The sequence below is a fragment of the Oxyura jamaicensis genome, chromosome 3 (genome assembly GCF_011077185.1).
Source record: "Oxyura jamaicensis isolate SHBP4307 breed ruddy duck chromosome 3, BPBGC_Ojam_1.0, whole genome shotgun sequence".
Classification (NCBI taxonomy): Eukaryota; Metazoa; Chordata; class Aves; order Anseriformes; family Anatidae; genus Oxyura; species Oxyura jamaicensis.
Genome location: NC_048895.1, coordinates 81664744 through 81683781, shown reverse-complemented (window position 1 = coordinate 81683781; position 19038 = coordinate 81664744). Strand labels below are relative to the sequence as shown.

The 19038-nt window shown below is 39.8% G+C and overlaps 2 protein-coding genes across 6 annotated transcripts in view; both read right to left on the bottom strand.

The window, feature by feature from the left end:
* The window catches only part of SNX14 (sorting nexin 14), a 53893-nt gene extending 51838 nt beyond the window's left edge, over positions 1-2055 (bottom strand). For both annotated transcript variants that reach the window (XM_035322763.1, XM_035322764.1), the window contains exons 1-4: positions 1793-2055; positions 1544-1664; positions 685-761; positions 509-587 (exon numbers count right to left, since the gene is read on the bottom strand). In XM_035322763.1, coding sequence (XP_035178654.1) covers positions 509-587; positions 685-761; positions 1544-1664; positions 1793-1932 — 417 coding nt within the window. In that variant the 5' untranslated portion in view covers positions 1933-2055. The remainder of the gene's footprint in view (positions 1-508; positions 588-684; positions 762-1543; positions 1665-1792) is intronic.
* Positions 2056-17039: 14984 nt separating this feature from the next.
* The window catches only part of SYNCRIP (synaptotagmin binding cytoplasmic RNA interacting protein), a 25486-nt gene continuing 23487 nt past the window's right edge, over positions 17040-19038 (bottom strand). For all 4 annotated transcript variants that reach the window (XM_035322762.1, XM_035322758.1, XM_035322759.1 and 1 more), the window contains exon 11: positions 17040-19038. This exon is cut by the window's right edge. The gene's annotated coding sequence lies outside the window, so the exon portion shown is untranslated.

The following is a 19038-nucleotide window of genomic DNA, read 5'->3' as shown; positions in this document are numbered from 1 at the left end:
AGAAAGAGGTATTTATGCTATTCTTCTTTCAGTAAATCCACTGACTACTTATTTTGACCAATTGTGTTACAGCTTTGTCTGATGACTTTAAATAGGTACAATCACATGCTTATCTTCCATCACATAATTTTTGTAACTGGAGCAAGTCATCCCTTAGCCTCCACTTCACCAAACCAAGAAGGCTGAAATCTACAACCTTCAAGAATCTGACATGTTTCACAGTCACCTGTTTAGAACTGTTCTTTCCTATACATTTTCTAATTTGCATAGATGTTTTTTGAGTTCTAGGCACGCTACTGCAGGGACAGTCACATCTGCATTAACAAACAGCCACCTTGTCTCTCTGCACATGCCATATATTCTTTTGATTAGAGTTTTACGTGAAAAGTTAATATACACGGTACATATATCTGACTCATCTACTCAACTGGAATTAGCATGTCTAAGAATGTGAAGTTTTTAAAAATCACTGAATTTCAAGGAAATTAAGAAACAAAGCACCAATTACCTCTGAGAGGGATGCATCAACCTTGGAAGGCACTTTCAAATCCAGCCATGGCTGATAGTTTTCTAGGAGCAAAGCAGGTCTGTAGGAGAGCATGGAAAAGTAGATGTAATAACAGTGCAAGTTCCCTACTGAAGTGTACAAAAATACTACCATTAACGGTGCCACATTTAATTTACCTGTGCCTCTTGCATTTGACTTTGCCACACACAGCACAACTGTGACCATGGGGAAATAGCTCCGGCAATTCTAATTGCTAAGAGAAAACATTTGAACAAGTTTATATTCTTCAAAACGATGACTCTGTCAACAAATTCCCTTTTAGAGTATACAATTACAGAGAATTGAACAGTAGAGAGGCAATGTTGTTTTCCCAGCAGGAAAGCAAGATAACAAGGCATAACAAGGCATAACAAGGCATGGCATGAGAAACAACCAAACTGATCAGGAAAATCACTTCCACTAAAACAAAACGTAAGTAGATAGCCTTGCACATCTCTACCCATGTCCCCAGACATCATTTGGCCTGTGATCAGATCAACTGGCTTCTCTACAAACTTTGTCCTGCTATAGCCTCAAAGACAGAAAACAGCAATTTCCTTTGGGAATGTTTTTTCCTTTGAAGTTCACTGCCACTTAAAGAAGCTTGACTACAATCAATGAAGAAGAGTTAGGAGCAGCGTGCAAAAGGCAGGGCATTTTAAAAGGAGTCTTAATAAAAGAGAACACGGTTGAATAGCTTCTAAGCTACTTGCAAGTGAAATGCCGTAAGTGAAAAGTAGGTGAAATGGTTAGAAAACATCCATGAACTCTCCCAACAAGCAGCTTTACAGGAATACGTAGATTTGATGGGCCTACGCACAAATACAGGCAGAACCCAAGGTTATAATCATTATATTCGCTACAAGGTATCTGACCGTAAACAGATATAAACTGTTTTTACCTCTAGTATTTTAAAAGCAGCTGGAATCCCACTAGAATTACTGTCCACGTCTATTGCTACAAAACTGAGGGAAGCCCATGGAGAGCCGTGCTTACCTTGGGTTTATACTTTATGGTGAACAGGACATTGGGCAGGAGGGAGTCCGGTCCCAGCGAGCAGTAGAAGGTGACGACGCCGGCCACAAACGACCAGAAGACCATCAGGACGTGGAGGTACCTTCCGAGCACGCAGAAGAAGGGGGTCACCGCTCGCAGATCTCACCTTACTCTACTTCCACGACGACCACCCCGCAGCCACCCCCGGGTCCCCCCTCTCCCCCCGCGGCCCGCCCGAAGGTGGGTTACCGGTTGAGCAGGAGGGTGGCCGCGGCCAGCCCCAGCAGGAGGCAGCAGAAGAGCGGGTACTGGCGGCAGGTCTCCCGCAGCACCTCAGCTCCCCTCGCCCGCTGCCGCAGCCGCTCGGCGGCCGCCCGCGCCCACCCCATGGCCCCGCCGAACCGGAGCCGCCGCAGCCGGCCCGCAGGGAGCCGAGCCGGGCAGGCCGCGCCGCTTCCGGGAATGGCGGGCGGCGTCAGGGGGCGGCCGCCATCTTGTTGGCGGCGCCGGGCGCTCCCTCCTCGCCTGCCTCTCGCCGGGAGGAGGCGGCTCTCCGCCGGGGAGGAGCGGCGGAGGGTGGGGAGGGAGGAGAGGTGCGCAGGGGAGCCGCGGAGAAGGCGTTGGCAAGGCTGGAGGGGCTTTCGCAGCGGCACCCCGTTACGCTGATCTCCGGTGAGAGGGCGCTTACATAAATGCTCGGGGTCGGGACAGCCTGGCTGCACCGGGCTAAAGCGCCCTATATTTAGCTGATGACTGAACTAAAGCGTTCAGGAATTGGGACCAGAAAGCTGTGGAAACACTCCTCAGCGCTTCGCACAGGATCGCGAAGCAAACGGAGCAGGGTAGAGAAAGGGACGAGATCCTCTCCCCCCTCTTAAAATCACCACGTACACAGACAGAGTCACACCAGACTGCCGAAGCGCTGCCCGGAATGTGGTTTATTGCTAGCGAGGAAGGCTCAAAGCCAACTGCACATTAGGAACAGCCTTCAGGTACTGCCTAAGTCACGTCAAAGTGCCCGAATGCCTTCAGCAGCTCTGAGGGCATTGGGGCCTAGGAAGCTCAGGAGTTTTAATACACCACCACTGGTTAGGGGAAGATTAGCTCAGTGGGCAAAATAAAAGTACTTTAGTAACTGTTCCTAGGAAGCCTTATCGAGACAGGGCCTTCTGAATTACAGATGTGACAGATACCTGAAGGATAACTGCCTTCCTGTATTTTTGAGTTGCATTGAGAAGTTGGTGTTGCCTTTTATACTCATCTGCACCTGCCCCATACAGGCATATTTGGGCAAAGGATACATAAGTACACACAGACTATGTCTGTCTAGAAAAGAATCGTGTTTACAAAGCTGTAGTGCAAACCCTGCAACTATTCTGTGAAGGAAAAGACAGTATTTGGAATATGAGTCGGTATCTAGAAATCAAAAGCTGAAAATAGCTTTCAGACACTTCTCTCAGATGTTTGTCATTTTATGCAACACTTCCCTTGACCTCTAGATCAGGTGAAATGCTGCAGTTCAACTTCAGTATGTTGACCTTTCTCAGAGAGCTTGGCAAAAGACCAGGGTAGGATTGAATTTCCTTAAGAGCGCCTGCACAGTATTATTTCATGTCAGTCCACATGATTTCTATTAGGGAAGAAAAAAAAAAAAAAAAAAAAAAAACAACAACTAAGGTACACATTCACAGCAAAGCTCCATACAGTATATTCAGAGGAAATTAATTTTCCTCAGAAAATGCATTTTTATTACTTACTCCTCCGCCTTACCGCTTACAATTTTAGTCATTTGTTTTCCACTGTTTTTAATAGCCTTTTTTTTTTTTTTTAATATGTAATGCTTGAAATATTTCATAGAGATGATGTGACCAGCATCATGTATCTGGAACATTGGAAGTGACTTGCAGTCCAGCAGCATGCAAGAACAGAAGTTCAACTTCTGCTTCTATTTGAGTTCTCTGCTCTGGGTAAAGTTTCTTAAATTATAGCTTCATTGTTCAGGGTTATGTTTATTTAGCATAGAAGTGCCACATTCCCATTTAGCAGTAATTGTACCTCATCATCTGAGAAGCCTTGTGATTTCCTTCAGTTCACAAAGTTTAGCTCTGCTGGCCAGACTCTACAACAACCAGCTTTGTCCCAACCTCATCTGCCACAGACACAGCAGTGCCTCACAGATCACCCTCTGCAGCCCACAGCTCTACGACTACTTGGATTGTTCTGCTACACTGAAAGACGTAATTGAGGTTTGTTTTCTAGCAAAAGAACAGGGAAAAACATTGGAATTTTGAAAAGCTTGGTTTGCAAACGTTTCCAATGAGATTTACATGAGAAGTGAAAACTTCATCCATTCACCAGCAATAGGAAGTCTTCCTTTTCATAGAAAGGAGACAGATCTCCATTTTTTATTCTTTTAAAAACTACAACCAAAGATCACATATTCTAACAAAAAAAATACACTAGTGAAGATTTTCCAGCATAACTTGAAATAAAAAAGATGCTTGTTGACTGGAAAAAGTTAGTCGTAAGACTGAAATTCTGTTTAACTGTTTTTTTTTAAACTTAAATTCAGTTGTTTCTTTAAGCAGATTCACACAAGCTGATTGCATTTAGTTTACTCTGCAAGCAGTCTGCTTTTACTCTCCAGTATCTTTAAAAAAAATAAAATAAAAAAAATGCCAGTCCATAATGCCTCCTTCTTCAAGTTACTTATTTTCCTCGTGGATACAGCTGTCTAGGCTAACTTCTGTAATATAATTCTTCATCTTTGCCCAATCAGGAATTAGTTTTCCTTTATAAATCATTCCCCACAAGTCCCCTATCATTTTTGTGGGTCCTTTCTAGAAGTTCAATCTGAAGGATTCATATTAACTTTTAACTTCAACAGCTTTCTCCTAAACAATCTCTAAAATTCATTTTAAACAAATATTTAGGAAATGAGTAAGAAATAAAGTGAACCTGGACTCAAATCCCAAAAAAATTAAGCTTTAGTAGGCAATTTAGGCTCAACGTTTCAATTTAAAACGTAAAGGGCATACATCAACATTTACCAGTTTCAGTTCATGAACTTGGGTAATGCAGCTCCATTCAAAAACAAAGTGAGATTTTTTTATTATCACAGGCTTCTTGGCCTCTCTCTTTTGAAATAACACTCAAGCTTTGGGCGAAAGCAGACGCTGACCATTTCTGGCTTTCATTGATTTGGGAAGGATGGTAATTTTTAGCATTTAGGCAAACAAAACTGTTTTTACTGTTACAAACACAGCAGTGTTCATTAGTCTGCTAGCAGTTAATAGTCTGCTAATAATGAGACTTACCGTATTTGAGACTCACAGACCTGTGCTCATGGGTTGTGTGGGAATGCGTGCTGCCAGTGGTGGTTCTAGGTTCTTACGTTTGCTTCCTGGACCACCACATGGACCATGAGTTGATCCACGGTATTACAAGATTAAAGCAAAGTGGATGGGGAAATGATAAGCTAGGGTTAAAAGCACCTGCTGGACACAGCAACAGAGGCTTTGGATTGCTGGGTAAAATCCCACACAAGTTGTCTTTTAGAACAGGGGAGGTCAGCTGCTCCAGGAGAATGAGGGGTGTAACAGCAGAATGAAAGAAAAATAGTCTAAAAAAGAGATGGATGACATTTCTCAAAAAATCATTGGTCTCCACAGTTAGGGGAAAAAATAAATTGCCAGTTGATGTTAGAGAATTAATGTTTTTCTGTTTTGTTTTAAATAAAAAGATTCAGCGGGAAATTGAATCGGGTGACTAAGGGGTATCAGTTGTAACCGGCCACCCAAAATTCATCATTGCTTTAAGTATAAAATAAAATTCATGTAGATGATCTGAAAATACCTATACCAAGCTGTGTTGTAGAACTGAGGTCATGAAATCGTTCATAAGTACCAGACAGAATAAAGGCTGGCCTGAGAAAAAGGCACAGAGGCTGATCTGGTAAGGAAATTCAAGTGAAAAAACTTACTGTGAGTACACGTTCAGAAGGTCGGTTCATTATGTGCAACAGGACTGATGCTGGGGAAAACGAAGGTGAACGGACATTGAGGAAGTGCTAACACACTGGAATTTCACCAGAACAAACAAGGTTCATTTTGGAAAAATGTACCATTGGGAAGAAGAAAAAAATGGCTACATAATAGAGTAATTTTTGTTTTGAGGAACTTGTAACTCTCAAGGAGAAAAAAATGAAAAGGGTCAGAGCAACGTTAGAGTGTTTCTCCAAATGGTTTGCATGAAGAGGACCATTCTGAATACGTTCTTTTAAAGACTAGATAACGGAGAGCATTAAGATATTAGGGATGAAAATAATGTCCCATAAGTTACCACTTGTCACAGGACAAACTAAGGGAGAAAGACATTGAATAGAAAATTGCAAGTTGGGTACAGAAGACAAGCCAAAAAATTTAAAGAATATGCATAAAGGGAGGCATCAGACCTATAAAGGGCACACTGGAGAAACGCTTAAATATATGAACATTAGGTGTGTGGTAAACATTTGGCAAAAGTATAGTCTACGGAATTTTTGCAATTTTTTTCCTCCACCTGAGCAAGAGAGAGGCTCTTTGGATGTGCAATTTAACTTAGTATTAAGTGAGCTAGCTCAGTTGGTTGGTATGCGTGGGGAAGACTTGGAAAGTTTCTTATCTGAAGCCATAAATTCCTTCTATACACCTGGGCTGATCAAGGAGGAAGTTTTTCATGGTAGCTGGATTTGAGGATTTGTAAGAAAATGTAAAAAAAAAAAAAAAGTTTGTGAAAGAAATAAGGAGCTGTACCAATGCAAATAGTTAAAAGAACGCCACAGCACATCTTACGAGCTCAGTCTAAATGAAAATTAAGATGTTTACAATGGGCATAAAGAAAACCTTGCCCTGGATACATACTTTGTGAAAATAGCTATGTCAGGTCCTGAGGGAGTTTCCAGACAACTTCGTGGTTAATGGGGGAAATTCTCAAGTAGGGAGTTTGAGGAGGAACGTGAGCCAGTTTCCCTTGAGTCAGCTGAATTAAAAAGTGCCAAGAAAATACTTGCAAGATGTGTTTCTGGTAAACACTGCAAAGTGGTGCAGCACCTGTGCCTTTCATAACTATGATGAGACCTGGAGGATTCAAAGGTAGTGCAAGTTTTTCCACCACAGCCACTTGATAGATACACAGAACAGCTGTGTTGGGTCAGCAGCTCTTCAGCCAGGTGAACATCTTGCTTGTGATGACAGCCAACAGGGGATACCTAGAGGGAAGAGTTCTAAAAGCACAGCAGGAATATAATACTTTCCCAGAACATTCTTTGACTCCGATTTGCATCTTGGGGATATCCTCAGAAGGATTTTTTTTCCCTGAGTTTCAAGTTGATTTTGAACTGCAAGGAGTTCCACCACTTTATTCTCCTTGAATATTCATAGGTATCTTCAATCTCACGAAGAACTTTCACTGACTATTTTATAAAGAGATGGTGAAAACTCATTCCTTACTCGCTTATCATTGTATCAAATGACTCTGACCACCTGAATGGTCTGCCTTTTACAAAGATTTATGATCCTCTTTCCTCCTTTGGGCACAATTTCCACCTTAGGAGCAGAACAGTGAAAAAAATTCCCTCAAGTCTTCACATAATCAATAACTTCTGGTCAACACTCAGAAGTTGCCAAAAGCAGAAAAAAAAAAAAAAAAAACATGATTATAACTGAAGATTGTAAGCCAGCTTGTATCAGAAAAATCTTTCTAATGATACTAACATCTGTTGTGCCTCCTGATACTGATTGTGTAAACCCACATGCAGAAGGTAGGTTTTTTTCCTTTTTAAATGGTGACAGGCAAGCTGGTATCCTGAACTCCACTGCTTTAGCTTCTGTAGGTAGAGCAGTAAATGCCTTGAGTGTTTTTGTCAGGTCAGAATTCCACAGAGATATTTTTAGTTCAAGCAACCAGTTTCTCTGAGAACAAGAAGTATTTAAAAATGGTATAGGTTAGGAGCTAAACAACATCAATTATCACCCTCAGAAAGTTATTTGTGCTTCAGTTAAGTCTTTCAACCACCACATTACAGGAATTGTTCCAGAATGAGCTGTATAACTAAGGTTGTTTTGTTTATCATTTGTTGGCTGAGGGTGTATGCAATGAACTGGACATTTTCCCTTCGTTTAAATGGTATAGAATCATCATTACGTATGATGAATCATAAATCTATGATTCTATGCACAGCAAAAAAAATGTTTTCGGAAAAAAATGGGACATATATGCTAAGTTTCCCTGAAAGAATATGGGATACATGACAAAAGCAAAATAATTCTGTACTGGCAACAGACGCACAGGATGATGATGTGAGGGATCATGAACAGAATCACAGAATTGTAGGGGTTGGAATGGACCTCCAGAGATCATCGGGTCCAACCCCCCTGCCAAAGCAGGTTCCCTAGAGCAGGTTGCTCAGGTAGGCGTCCAGACGGGCCTTGAATATCTCCAGAGGAGGCTCAGAACAGAGGGTTATTCCTCTTCATATGTGAGGATGAGTTCTGAGGATTTTTGAAGAAACTTCTTGAAGCATATGGGCAGCTTGCTGGTATGACATTTTGTGGTAAAACTTGAGCACACAGCCCTGCGGTAAAGCTCCACTGTAAGATGAATGTAATTTTAATGAGAGCATTTTAGGATTCAGTAGCGAGCTCTGCACGGCCAGGCTTCTTTACAGCTCATAAGTGATCAACGTTACCTTTATCAGACAGCTGCCATTCATGTTCCTGAAGTTATGCCAAACCTTTCTTCCCCCAAAATGCTGTCATATTTAATAGAAAAGTGGTACTGTGGTGTATTGCTATGTACCACTTCACTTCTAGCTCTGGTATCACTGGTGCTTCCGTGGAAGCAAATGATCCCTCCAGGGGCCTATGAGCTGAAATACCTTAGTAGGACAGAAACTCAGAGTCTCTCTTCCAGAACAGTGAAGAACAGTTGCTTGCAATTCCTCCCCGATGTTCTGCAATGCAGTTCCTGGTGCACGCTTGCCACCTGCACAGTGATTTTCCCTAAATAGTCATCTGGGAAGGGAGCGTGCATGCTTAGGCACACAAGAGGACTCTGAACTGTATTTTCAAGACAAACTGTAAAATCAAGAAATGAGGACTATTTGGAAGAGCTAGTTGCAATATCATTCGGTTTTCCATAGTGGAATTTAAGTGACTACCTGAACGAGTTACAGTTTCTCTGAAGTTCATAGGAAATACAAATTTCCTCCAGATAAATTAATTCAGACCAACTGAACATTTCATCTAGATCTGAGCCTGATCTACTTACTAGTTAAACATCAAAGTTCTGCACTAATTAAAGTCTTGCTTTGCTTTTAATTTTATTTAAGTAACTAGTATTTTAGCTGGGAAAGGCATTGGAGCTATTCAGAACTGAGATTGTATGGGGGAACATTATTATCATTCAGTATTAATCTGCAACTTTATCAGTTTCTGATACGTGACTGATTAACTACTACATCATCTACCTGCATTATCTTTTTCTACTGAAGTATAAAAAAAAACATTCTAAATGCTAGGGAGGTATGAGGCTCCCCCTTTCACAGATATACAAATATTTGTAAATATATACTAATAAGTGGGCTTCTTAATATGAAAATCAGCTTACCATCTTTCGTATCAAACTGCAAGGAATGAGGTTTTCTTCTCCTCAAGAAGCTGCATGTCTTCCAGTCTTATCTCCAGACTTTGGAGTATTCTCTGTACGCCCAGTTTCTGCACCCCCACCAGGAATTACAACAATCAAGATTTGGAATTTCAGCAGATGCATGTAAGATAGCTCTCAACACTGCACATGGACCTGGGTGGCATCAGCTAAACCTGAAGATGGGTTCAGTGCACTTCAGATACAAGAGGGAAGGAACAATTTTTTTCCCTCAAAAAAGTTAATTTTGCTTCATAATAAATGGGAGAAAGGATGCTTTAATACCATTACAGGTTTCTTTATGGCGTGTTTGTTTTCAAAAGCATTGTTTGTTTAGGAATAGCAGTAAGTTCTCCACTGAACATTATCGTCCACTTTGGACACAGCAAACTGTAGATCAAGTTCTAACCTATCATCATACTGTGGTGTGTTGTCTGCATCCCGTCTATTTTTGGGATATATTATGGTCAGGGAACATGGAATACCAGTCAGTCTCAACTCTGATGAGTCTCTCTGTAGATTCTCCTGGACCACAATGGTGGGAACCAATGCACAGCTCTGCTTCCTTGTCCTTTTTCCCCCCGCCCTTCATTAGGTCTGGAAAAGTCACTCTCTCCTCTCCTTCCCTGAAGCCCACAGGTAACAGTTAAAAGCCAAAACAAAGAAAGGAACAAGGTCATGGATTATACGGAGGAACAGTTCTGGCTGTGAGGGACACAGAATTGCTGCATATAGCCCAAGGTTTCTTAGTTCAAAGCTGCTCACCTGAATTTCACCAATAACTTAGAACATGCGCACTGGTCTCCACTGGACGCTCCAATTCCCATTACTTCTACAGTCAGGAATGTTCCTATCTCCCACTGAGTCTTCAAAGATGCTGCTCACCTGCAGAGAAAATGACAGCTTTCCCCTACTGCAAGCTGCCCGCTTCTGTACCTTGTTCATGAGCACAAAGTCTTATCTATTCTTGACCTGCTTTTCTTAGTAAGAAGAGACCATCCTAGCAAACCAAAATCAGGCAAATATATTCTGCCTTAGCTCTATTCCTTTTCCAGCCTCCCCCTACCTTATTACCTGATGCAAGGTTTTTCATTGGACAGCCTTAGAATAAAATCCCTTTTGTTCATTAAGAAAGGGTATTTTCTGGTATCAAAAGATCTAAGTTCTATCATGACTCAAACATCTATAAAGTTTAGCAGCTTCCATATTGGTAATATTTTTATCAATCTCTATCATCTTGAGCTCCTGCTTGCAAGCACAGATCAATCCCTGTAGGTACCTTCATTTCTGAGCATGAAGACCACCTTCACTGCAGAATATACCCGGCTCATCTACCTGCACCACCAAGTCTTTAACAAAGTCCTGACTGAGTCCTGAGAAATTACCAGCCACTTCTCACCCTCGGGACACTGGGCTTGTATTGGATACTTACCCAGGAAAAAAAAAAGCACAACCCCATGCAAAAACCTGGTGGTGTACCTGGGAGCCCACTGGGCCCATCCTCAATTTGAGTATCTCTAAAGGGGCTGCTGAGTTTGATTTGCCACAGCTTCCCAAGCAGAACACCCATTCACAGTCACTTTGTCCCCTGGATTAAAAGGCATTCAAATCAAGATGTTGCATGAGGCTTCACTATGAGCACGACATTCCTTCCCTAAGCATCACTCAGCAGAGAGGTCTTGTCAAACCCTATTAAAAAGTTTTTCTTATTACCCTACTTTTAACTACACTTTAAAGTATTACTAAAGGTATTAATTTAATTTGAATACCAGTAAAAAGAAATGGAAGAACTCCTCACCCATACTGAAACACAAGTCAGTCATTGGCCCAGGTACATCAGATATTCAGGAGGGTCTCTTACTTCCCTGGTGCTGAGGCTATTAGCCCATCACTTCAAAACAGCAGGTTTACCATTACCAGCCACAGGATTATCACTCACCTCTCAAAACAGGGCATTTGAAATAGTAGCATAATTGAGGCATAGCAAGAGTTTTTCTCTGCTGGTTTTCTGTTTTGCTGTATTCAAAACCTTTGTTACAGGGAGACTTTGACAGAATTCCCTGGTTCTCTTGGACGCATTCCTACTGCCTTCCTGCCATTCTTCCAAAACTTCTACCGAGATGAAGAGGCCCTGCCCTGACAGTTACACCAGCCCAGAAAGAATCTCCTTACCTTTTCACATGAAGTCCAAGGCCCTGTGTCTGCTCTCAACCTGATGTTTGCACCCGGGCAAGATCCATCACCTGACATTCCCTTCACATCTCGCTGTGGCTGCTAGATGATGCCTGGTTTAGAGTATACCTACCTTTCACAGGAAAAGGACAGACCGATTAATAGCAAGAATGATTCCACAAAGCTGTAACACAACTAAATGAAGTCCTTCTACTTCGTGGTTTGCCAGGCTATTTACCTGGCTATTTTGTTTTTAACCCTAGACTACCAACTTGCCAGTAGTTAAGGCACATTTAATAGCATTCTTGTGCCCATGGATGGATGATTTCTTTCTCCAGCTGTTACATGACCTGAAGTTTTCTCTTGAGCCAGACAAGAACGTGTTTTGTCGAGTACTCTCCCAAGCAGGGAATTATTAGTGATTCTATCACTCCTAGAGATCAACCATCTAAATACCAGACAAACATACTCCTTTGTATTTCTCCCAGGGGAGTCTACCTGGCTTTCAATCACTGCTTCAAGGGGAGGAAATTAAAAAAAAAAAAAGCATTTACAGGTGACTTTCATTTTCACAAGGATATTTTTCCCTGTTTAAGATGTCCAAATCAAATCTATATTTTTTTCTTTAAACTGGAGATTAATAAGATTTCAGTTTATTTGTGAAACATAAAGTATCTCTGTAATTTCTTTCATGTGGTTGATGGGTAGAGGTTCCAAGATTATCACATTCATCTCACTTACCCCATATCCAAGAATTCAACACCTATAACCTAGTAAGCTACATCCCTTTGGAAAGTAATGCATATTCAAGTCCTCTCCTAAACATTTCTCAGAGACAGGTTTTTGTTTTGTGGTTTTGGCTTTTTTCCTCCTTACCCAATATATGCATTTGTGCTACATACACAGACATTCTAAGACACACTAAGTGAATACCTGTTTAATAACAGGTCCTTTCGTTACAGAGTTACCACACAATTCTAAAATATGTGCTTTGATTATTGGGCTCTAACTTTACCCAACTATCTACTCTTAATACCAGAATTGCTAATCTTTCCTTGTGTCTTTAAATTGCATACAGAACTTGAACATGAACCTTACATCTTCGTATCTTCATGCGGTAGAAGTCAAAAAAGGCTGCTTCAAAGGGATGTAGAAATTTAAAAGATGCTTAAAGCACATTATGTATCACAATTATCTATTGTTCCTCCAAGACTTCAAGTGGATGATCATCTACCTGCTGCTGCACTGGAGTTACTAGCCCAGCTGTTCTTTATTGGCTGCACAATAAAACTACACGAGTATCTCAGCATAATTCAGTACCAAATCAGCCACTTTAACATAAGCTATCATTGAGGACAATTTGTGCCAACCTTGCTGAGGAGTGACTGCGACCCAATTTACTTCCGTGTAATTTCTACCTGTGTGGTGGGTGCACCTTAAGGCACCTCTGAGTGCAGTTACAAACTGGGAGGCTTCACTTCTGAAATGCTTAACCAGCAATGCTTTTTCACAGTTCATCTGTATACTTCTCTCATTTTAACACTCAGTAAAAGCACTACTCCTAGAAACGTTACACTGAGAGCAACAGGCTAACACTTTACCCACTGGCATTACAAGAACCAAGCCTCCATACTTCCCATCAGAAATTTGTACTATTTTCAACAGTTATCCTAAGAGAAGACCGAGTATGTCAGAAAGCAGCAGCTATTAGGTCTGAGACTTCCTGATCAGCTAACTCCATACAATTAAGATTTTTTTTTAACATGGCTCAGAAGATCAGTAAATGGAATGCAGCATTTATCAAATTAGCATGCCATTAAGAAGAAGTACCATTTATTACACCATTCCTATTGTAAGATCACAATGATAAGCGAAACCAAGTTGTCAAGTTGTAAACTCCACAAGCAGAACAGCTGCTCTAAATCCAATGGATTTAAGACCTTCCATATGCTTCCTAAATTTAACTTGGGAATAAGATTCAATGGATTTAAACCATTATGAGTTGTTTTTATTTTATTTTAAAGAACTATCTAAGAGATTCTCTGTTAGCATAATGAAGCCAGCTTCCACCATTCTCACTGGTAAAGCTTAAATCCACATAAAGCCTACAGTACCCTCAGTGAGGCATTTTTTCCCCTTTATATTCATTCACGTCTTTTGATACCACAAAAGCTGCAGCATACTTCATTTGCAGATTTTGACAATTTTAAAAATGTACCTTGCTGCAGTTTTCTCAGAGTAGCTTTTAATTCAAAAGCAAGTGTAAATCGCCTACACTTTTACAGAAGCATGTTAATATGAATTTAGAGCAGTTTCACTAGGCTAGTTTAAGTCAACTTAAGCGCTTTTGGTGAAACTAGTACTCGCATTCGCTACTCCCAACGATTGTTACTGGAGGTTGTCTTCCCCCAAAGCATAAATTTAAGTGCATAAATTTTTGTTGAAAATGCTGGATCACAAACAGGTTTGAACTGGAAAAAAAAAGGTTTCATTACGTTTCATTGCACTGTGTAATGGAACCCTTTGGCCATAATCTAAAATAGGAACAGGCCTTCAGTAGCCCCTTGAGTTCTCCCACATGCAGAGATCAGGTATGTTATTGTCAGCTTAAATGACGTAGTATTAAAATCATCTTCAGCTTCTGATATATTTGCATTATGAGAAGATAGAATTCTTCTTTATTTGGACTAGCTCTCACTAGCATTTTGTAAGAGAGCTTCATTCTTAAGTATACCGAAATAGCACTTAGAAAAAGCACTAATTTACTGGTATATATGTAGTTCAGTTGCCTTTGAATTCTCACAGAGGAATCTTTTTTTTAATCCCAAATCAGCTATGTTTAATAAAACAGTTTTTAACTAACCAAGGCTCGTCACAGGTGTATTTTTCATTCCCCTAAAGAAAAGAAACCTCAAAGGATGTTACTTTAGATAGCAGAACAATACTGGAAATGCTACCCTTGGAACCAGTAACTCAGTACCTGACGTACTCAGTTCCTGCCTCTTCTATGACCGTGTTCATGGGAAATTCCCTTGAAACTCCGACTGCTAACTCATCAGTTTAACATTATCTACTGGATATACGTGAAGCCTTCTGGAGATTCTTCGCTTGCAAGTATTTAACAGTATGAGATTACACTCAATGTTCACTTAGCATCAAAGTAGACACTCAAAAGTTTAAGGTAAAAACCATATAACCTTCCTAATCCCTGCAGATAAGGAGTCAATTAGTCTGCCAAAGCTGGATTTTAGGTCCTGAAAGTCATTTAAGTACTGGAATGTCTATTTTTACTTACCATTATCATCTCTGCAGTCGAAATGCTTAGGCTACTCTACTGGGTATGTAGCAGTACTATGAATGCACTTACAGCTTCCTTAGTATAAGGAAAATGAGTAAGATTCAATGTTGTTTCTTCTGCACCAGTGGCCAAAACAAGCAAAAAGGTCTTCTTTGCCACACTAACTGTACAAACAGAGATCATGAACTATTTCCATTCATCAAGACAATTGATCGGTCTCAGACAAGAAGGAACCCAGATCTGACAAGGCTGTTTTACCTGAATGACTGTCAGAAAATAAGCAGACAGTATGATGAACATTCAGGTATAAAGCAACCCTTGAACCTAGAATGTTTCTTGTGACAGAACAATTTAATTCTTCAAACTTAAAAAAAAATGTATTTACCTCCTTACCTCCCATGACTGAGATTTCTACATTGTCACAGGTGCTTTAAACTTTTACCATGTACCTGGAAGCCTGACAGTCTAAAGAAGATTTCACCAAGATAATCCTTAAACAAATTTAACCCAATGCTCTCAGATAGGTTCAGCTATGCAACATCCACTCAGGAACTGGCCATTTCAGATTAAGTCTGCAGAAAAAAAAAAAAAAATTCTAACTAGTTATATCTTGGGAAGAAACAGACATTACATGAGACAAGCACCCCCTCTCCAAATTCCAAGTAAACTTACAAGCTAGTCCTAGATTTACTTTTCAGCATATTTATCTATTGTAACCATCAAGACAAAACAGGACCACAAAAGTTAAACTTTCATCCCGTGGATTTTATAACACAAGTATAACTAAACACTTGAAAGTGTTGATCAATCAGACTGCATGAAAATCAGTTTCCCAGAAAAAAAGTTTAACATCACTTTCTAGGAAGCTTTGTTTGCACTAATTGCCACCTAATTTATTCCTTCTTCCACCAATACCCGCATCAAGTATCCAAGTACCTTCAGCTAGGCTTTATCCTCCTGTTACAACATATTTACTTCTTTTAACCTGACTGAGCAAGTGAGAAAGTACAGTCTGGTATTCCTCTGCCCAGCTTACACAAACAGCTAGTCCCAGCCTGGGGATGTCATGCACTAGCGTTAGGAGTTAATTCAGCAAGACACTCAGTGAAGACTGACTAAGTCCATCAGAGCCAGTCATGAAATTTGGATTCATAAGCTTCAAGCTACAAACACAAACTCCAGCTTTGCTGATTTCAATTCTCCAAGCACGATGTTGCAAAATTTACTGCCTTATTACCTACTTCCAAACCTTGCCACTCTGTTTTAAATGGCTAATATTTTCCACTAAGCTTTCACTAATGCAAGGAGCAAGCAGTAGTAATTTTGTGGAATGTACCAAATTGAGCATATGCTTTTCAGAATTTTTTTAAGTGGTTTTGTACCTGTTGCCACTGACATAGAGAAGCACCAACAAAACTGCCACGCTGAACAGAAGTGTGATGCCTCTGAAGAATTATCAAAGACACAAAGGAAAGTAAGTTGCAGCCACATAAAACATTTTTAGAACAAAACGTGAATCCTACCTTCAGAGGAGGCTAAGCTTATTTTAGACTGTCATACCCCGCGCAACCCTGCCAACAAAAGAATTTGTATTCCTTATTTTAGATTTTAAGAGAGTATTTAGGTAGGAGTTGTACTATGCAGAATTTCAGAAGCTGGTCTTATTATCTGCAATAACAGCCTTCCTCCAAACACTTAAAAACAAACCTAAGTTTTACGTTCTAACACTTCCTCTGCAAAAACAAGTACAGTGGTACGACCTGTATGAAACCCCTTCAAACAAACGTTAAAACAGAAGTATAATTCAAGAAGTGTATCTGAGTGTTTATAAACCAGAAGTGTTAAGCAGCAGTTTCTAATTTCTTACTAAACTCAACTAGGCTTCAAATTTAGGAAAGCATTACAAACCAGTGTGGATCTCTTGCTAGCTACGCTCAAATCTCCGCAGGTGTTTCAGTGTAGAAGGCCTCCCACAAGAATAATCAGAGCCAGCATAATCCAGATATAGGTCAAATCCAGTAGGTCAAAACTTGCCTCTAACATGCCAACAAGAACTGCGTGTTGGGTGCCCATTTGTCGCTGGAGCACCTTGCAAGAGATGTGTTACTGGAGAACATTTCAAGTTTACCAAGACCCACTGCAACTGAACCGATGCTGTAGATAATGAATGCACTTGCCCATTCTCACCAGTCTTTCCACGCTTAATGACGAAGGCTTTTTCTTTACACAACCAAATTTAAAGCTTTGAAAACAACATTATTTGATTTTAGTTTTCCACAATATTAATCACCACATGCAATTTAGTTTTCTGATCATTTTGCTAAAAAACTGCACCAATATCAGAACAGTGCAAATCATATTTAATTTTAAAAGTTATAATGGCTTGAGTTCATAATTAGAGGGAACACTGTCAAGATCTTGGTATTTTGCTCACTCACCATTGCTTGCATTCCATTGAAAACAAACACTTTCCTGTCAATTTTGACATTTTTGCAATAGTTCCCCGTGCTTTTATCAGAGCTGAAATTAAGGGTATCATCCTCAATTTCAACACATGTAGTGCCTTAATAGCAATGTTTTTATGCACTTCCATCAACTGTTAGAATTCCATAAATATATTACCCCCCCTCCCCCAACACATTTCCAGACTAAGAACTGGTCACTAGCACTTGTGATCCCACAAGTGTTTAAAGTTTTCCAGCAATGGAGAGATTTCAAGATTAAGAAATCTGAGGACTTCCCCTCTCCTACAGCCCCCAGTGTTTTCATTTTATAGCAAGTTCAGAATTGCTTTCCACACCTTGACAGTGTTCCTTATAAAACCATATGACAGTAAAAGTGCCAGTAGGCATGGCAACCTCTTTGAAGGGAGCATTTAAACTCCTTGGCACTGGGAATGCCAGCACCAAGGATTACATTGAAATTCAAAGTTATACTTAAGGCTACAATTAGCAAACCCACTTTCCATAAGCCTAATATTCTATCACTAGATTTGAAAATTCAGAAGCTAATGCAACTGCATACTTTTATGCTCAAATCTGAGGAAAAAGTTACTTTTTTTTTTTTTTTTAGCAAGGGCAGTATACGAAACTGTGGTAGCATGTCTCTTATGCATTGACTACTCATTTCACCATCATTCACTTACTTTGTCTTAAAGTTCAAAACTGGCAAGGCACATTTACATATTCCAATGAATACTTGACAATTTTAAATTACACTTCATGTCCCAGCTATCCCAGTAATTGACATACAACATACTAAAATGGTTTATTAAGATAACAAAAAAAATCAATTAATGTGAAACATACAGGCTATTGGCAACCACTATTCTAAAAATTATGTAAATACAAGTAAACATACTGAAATGTGTGCGATTCTAAGTTTTTAAACCAGAAGATCTCTGTACTAACACACATTTATATTAATGACACATAAAAAAAATAAAAACTTTATTACAAAAATAAGTTACACTCGCCTCCAGCTTACAGTATAAAACAATTTTATTTGCAGGAATGCAAAATGATTGTTTGCCATGAGCATTTTCAACATATGACATGTCTAATTTTGTTAAAATTTGCATTTACTGGGGGAACTGGTGTGTATAAAACCTAAATTAGGTATAAGCTTCAATTTTCCTTGTGGTGCCTATGGGTATGTAGTATAACTGCAGTATCCCTTTGGGCAGGGGGTTAAGGGAAGCTCTTTTTGCCAAGTCCAAAGTAAGCCATAATTTTATCTACCTTTTACCTATACGAAGTTGGACTTGGCAAGGTACTTTTTTTTGCTGTTTTTGTTTTTTTTTTTAAGGGTGGTTCAATAGAGGATGCTTCACCACTGAACACTCACTGTCATCAAGGTGCTTTAGAAAATTAAAAACATAGCACAAATGATTGTACTCTACTCTACTCTACAGGTTATCATGATCTGCATAAGAGAAATGGAAAGCTGATCCACATGTTTTTACAGTGATCAGCAGTAAGAAATGCACTAATGAAAACATACCTTTTACCTAAAAAGCTAAACTACAGCCATATACTATTCTATGATTTATGAAAAACTTCAAAATATCCAAATGTCAGGCTTCACTGTACAGTTGTCAGTTTTAGTCTGACCTTTTATAAAGGGACACTGCAGTATTTAGTACAAGTTGCTGATGCACTTTTTTGAACATCTGATGTCTTACAAAAGTAACATCTTGCTAAACTATTATACATCCAAATAACTACAATATCTGAAGAAGCAAGGCTGCTTTTTCAGCCACAAAATACGACAAAAGCAAGGCCTGTTATGATGGTCATGAGGAAGTCTTACAAAGCCTCTGGAACTAAAGGCAACTAAGAAT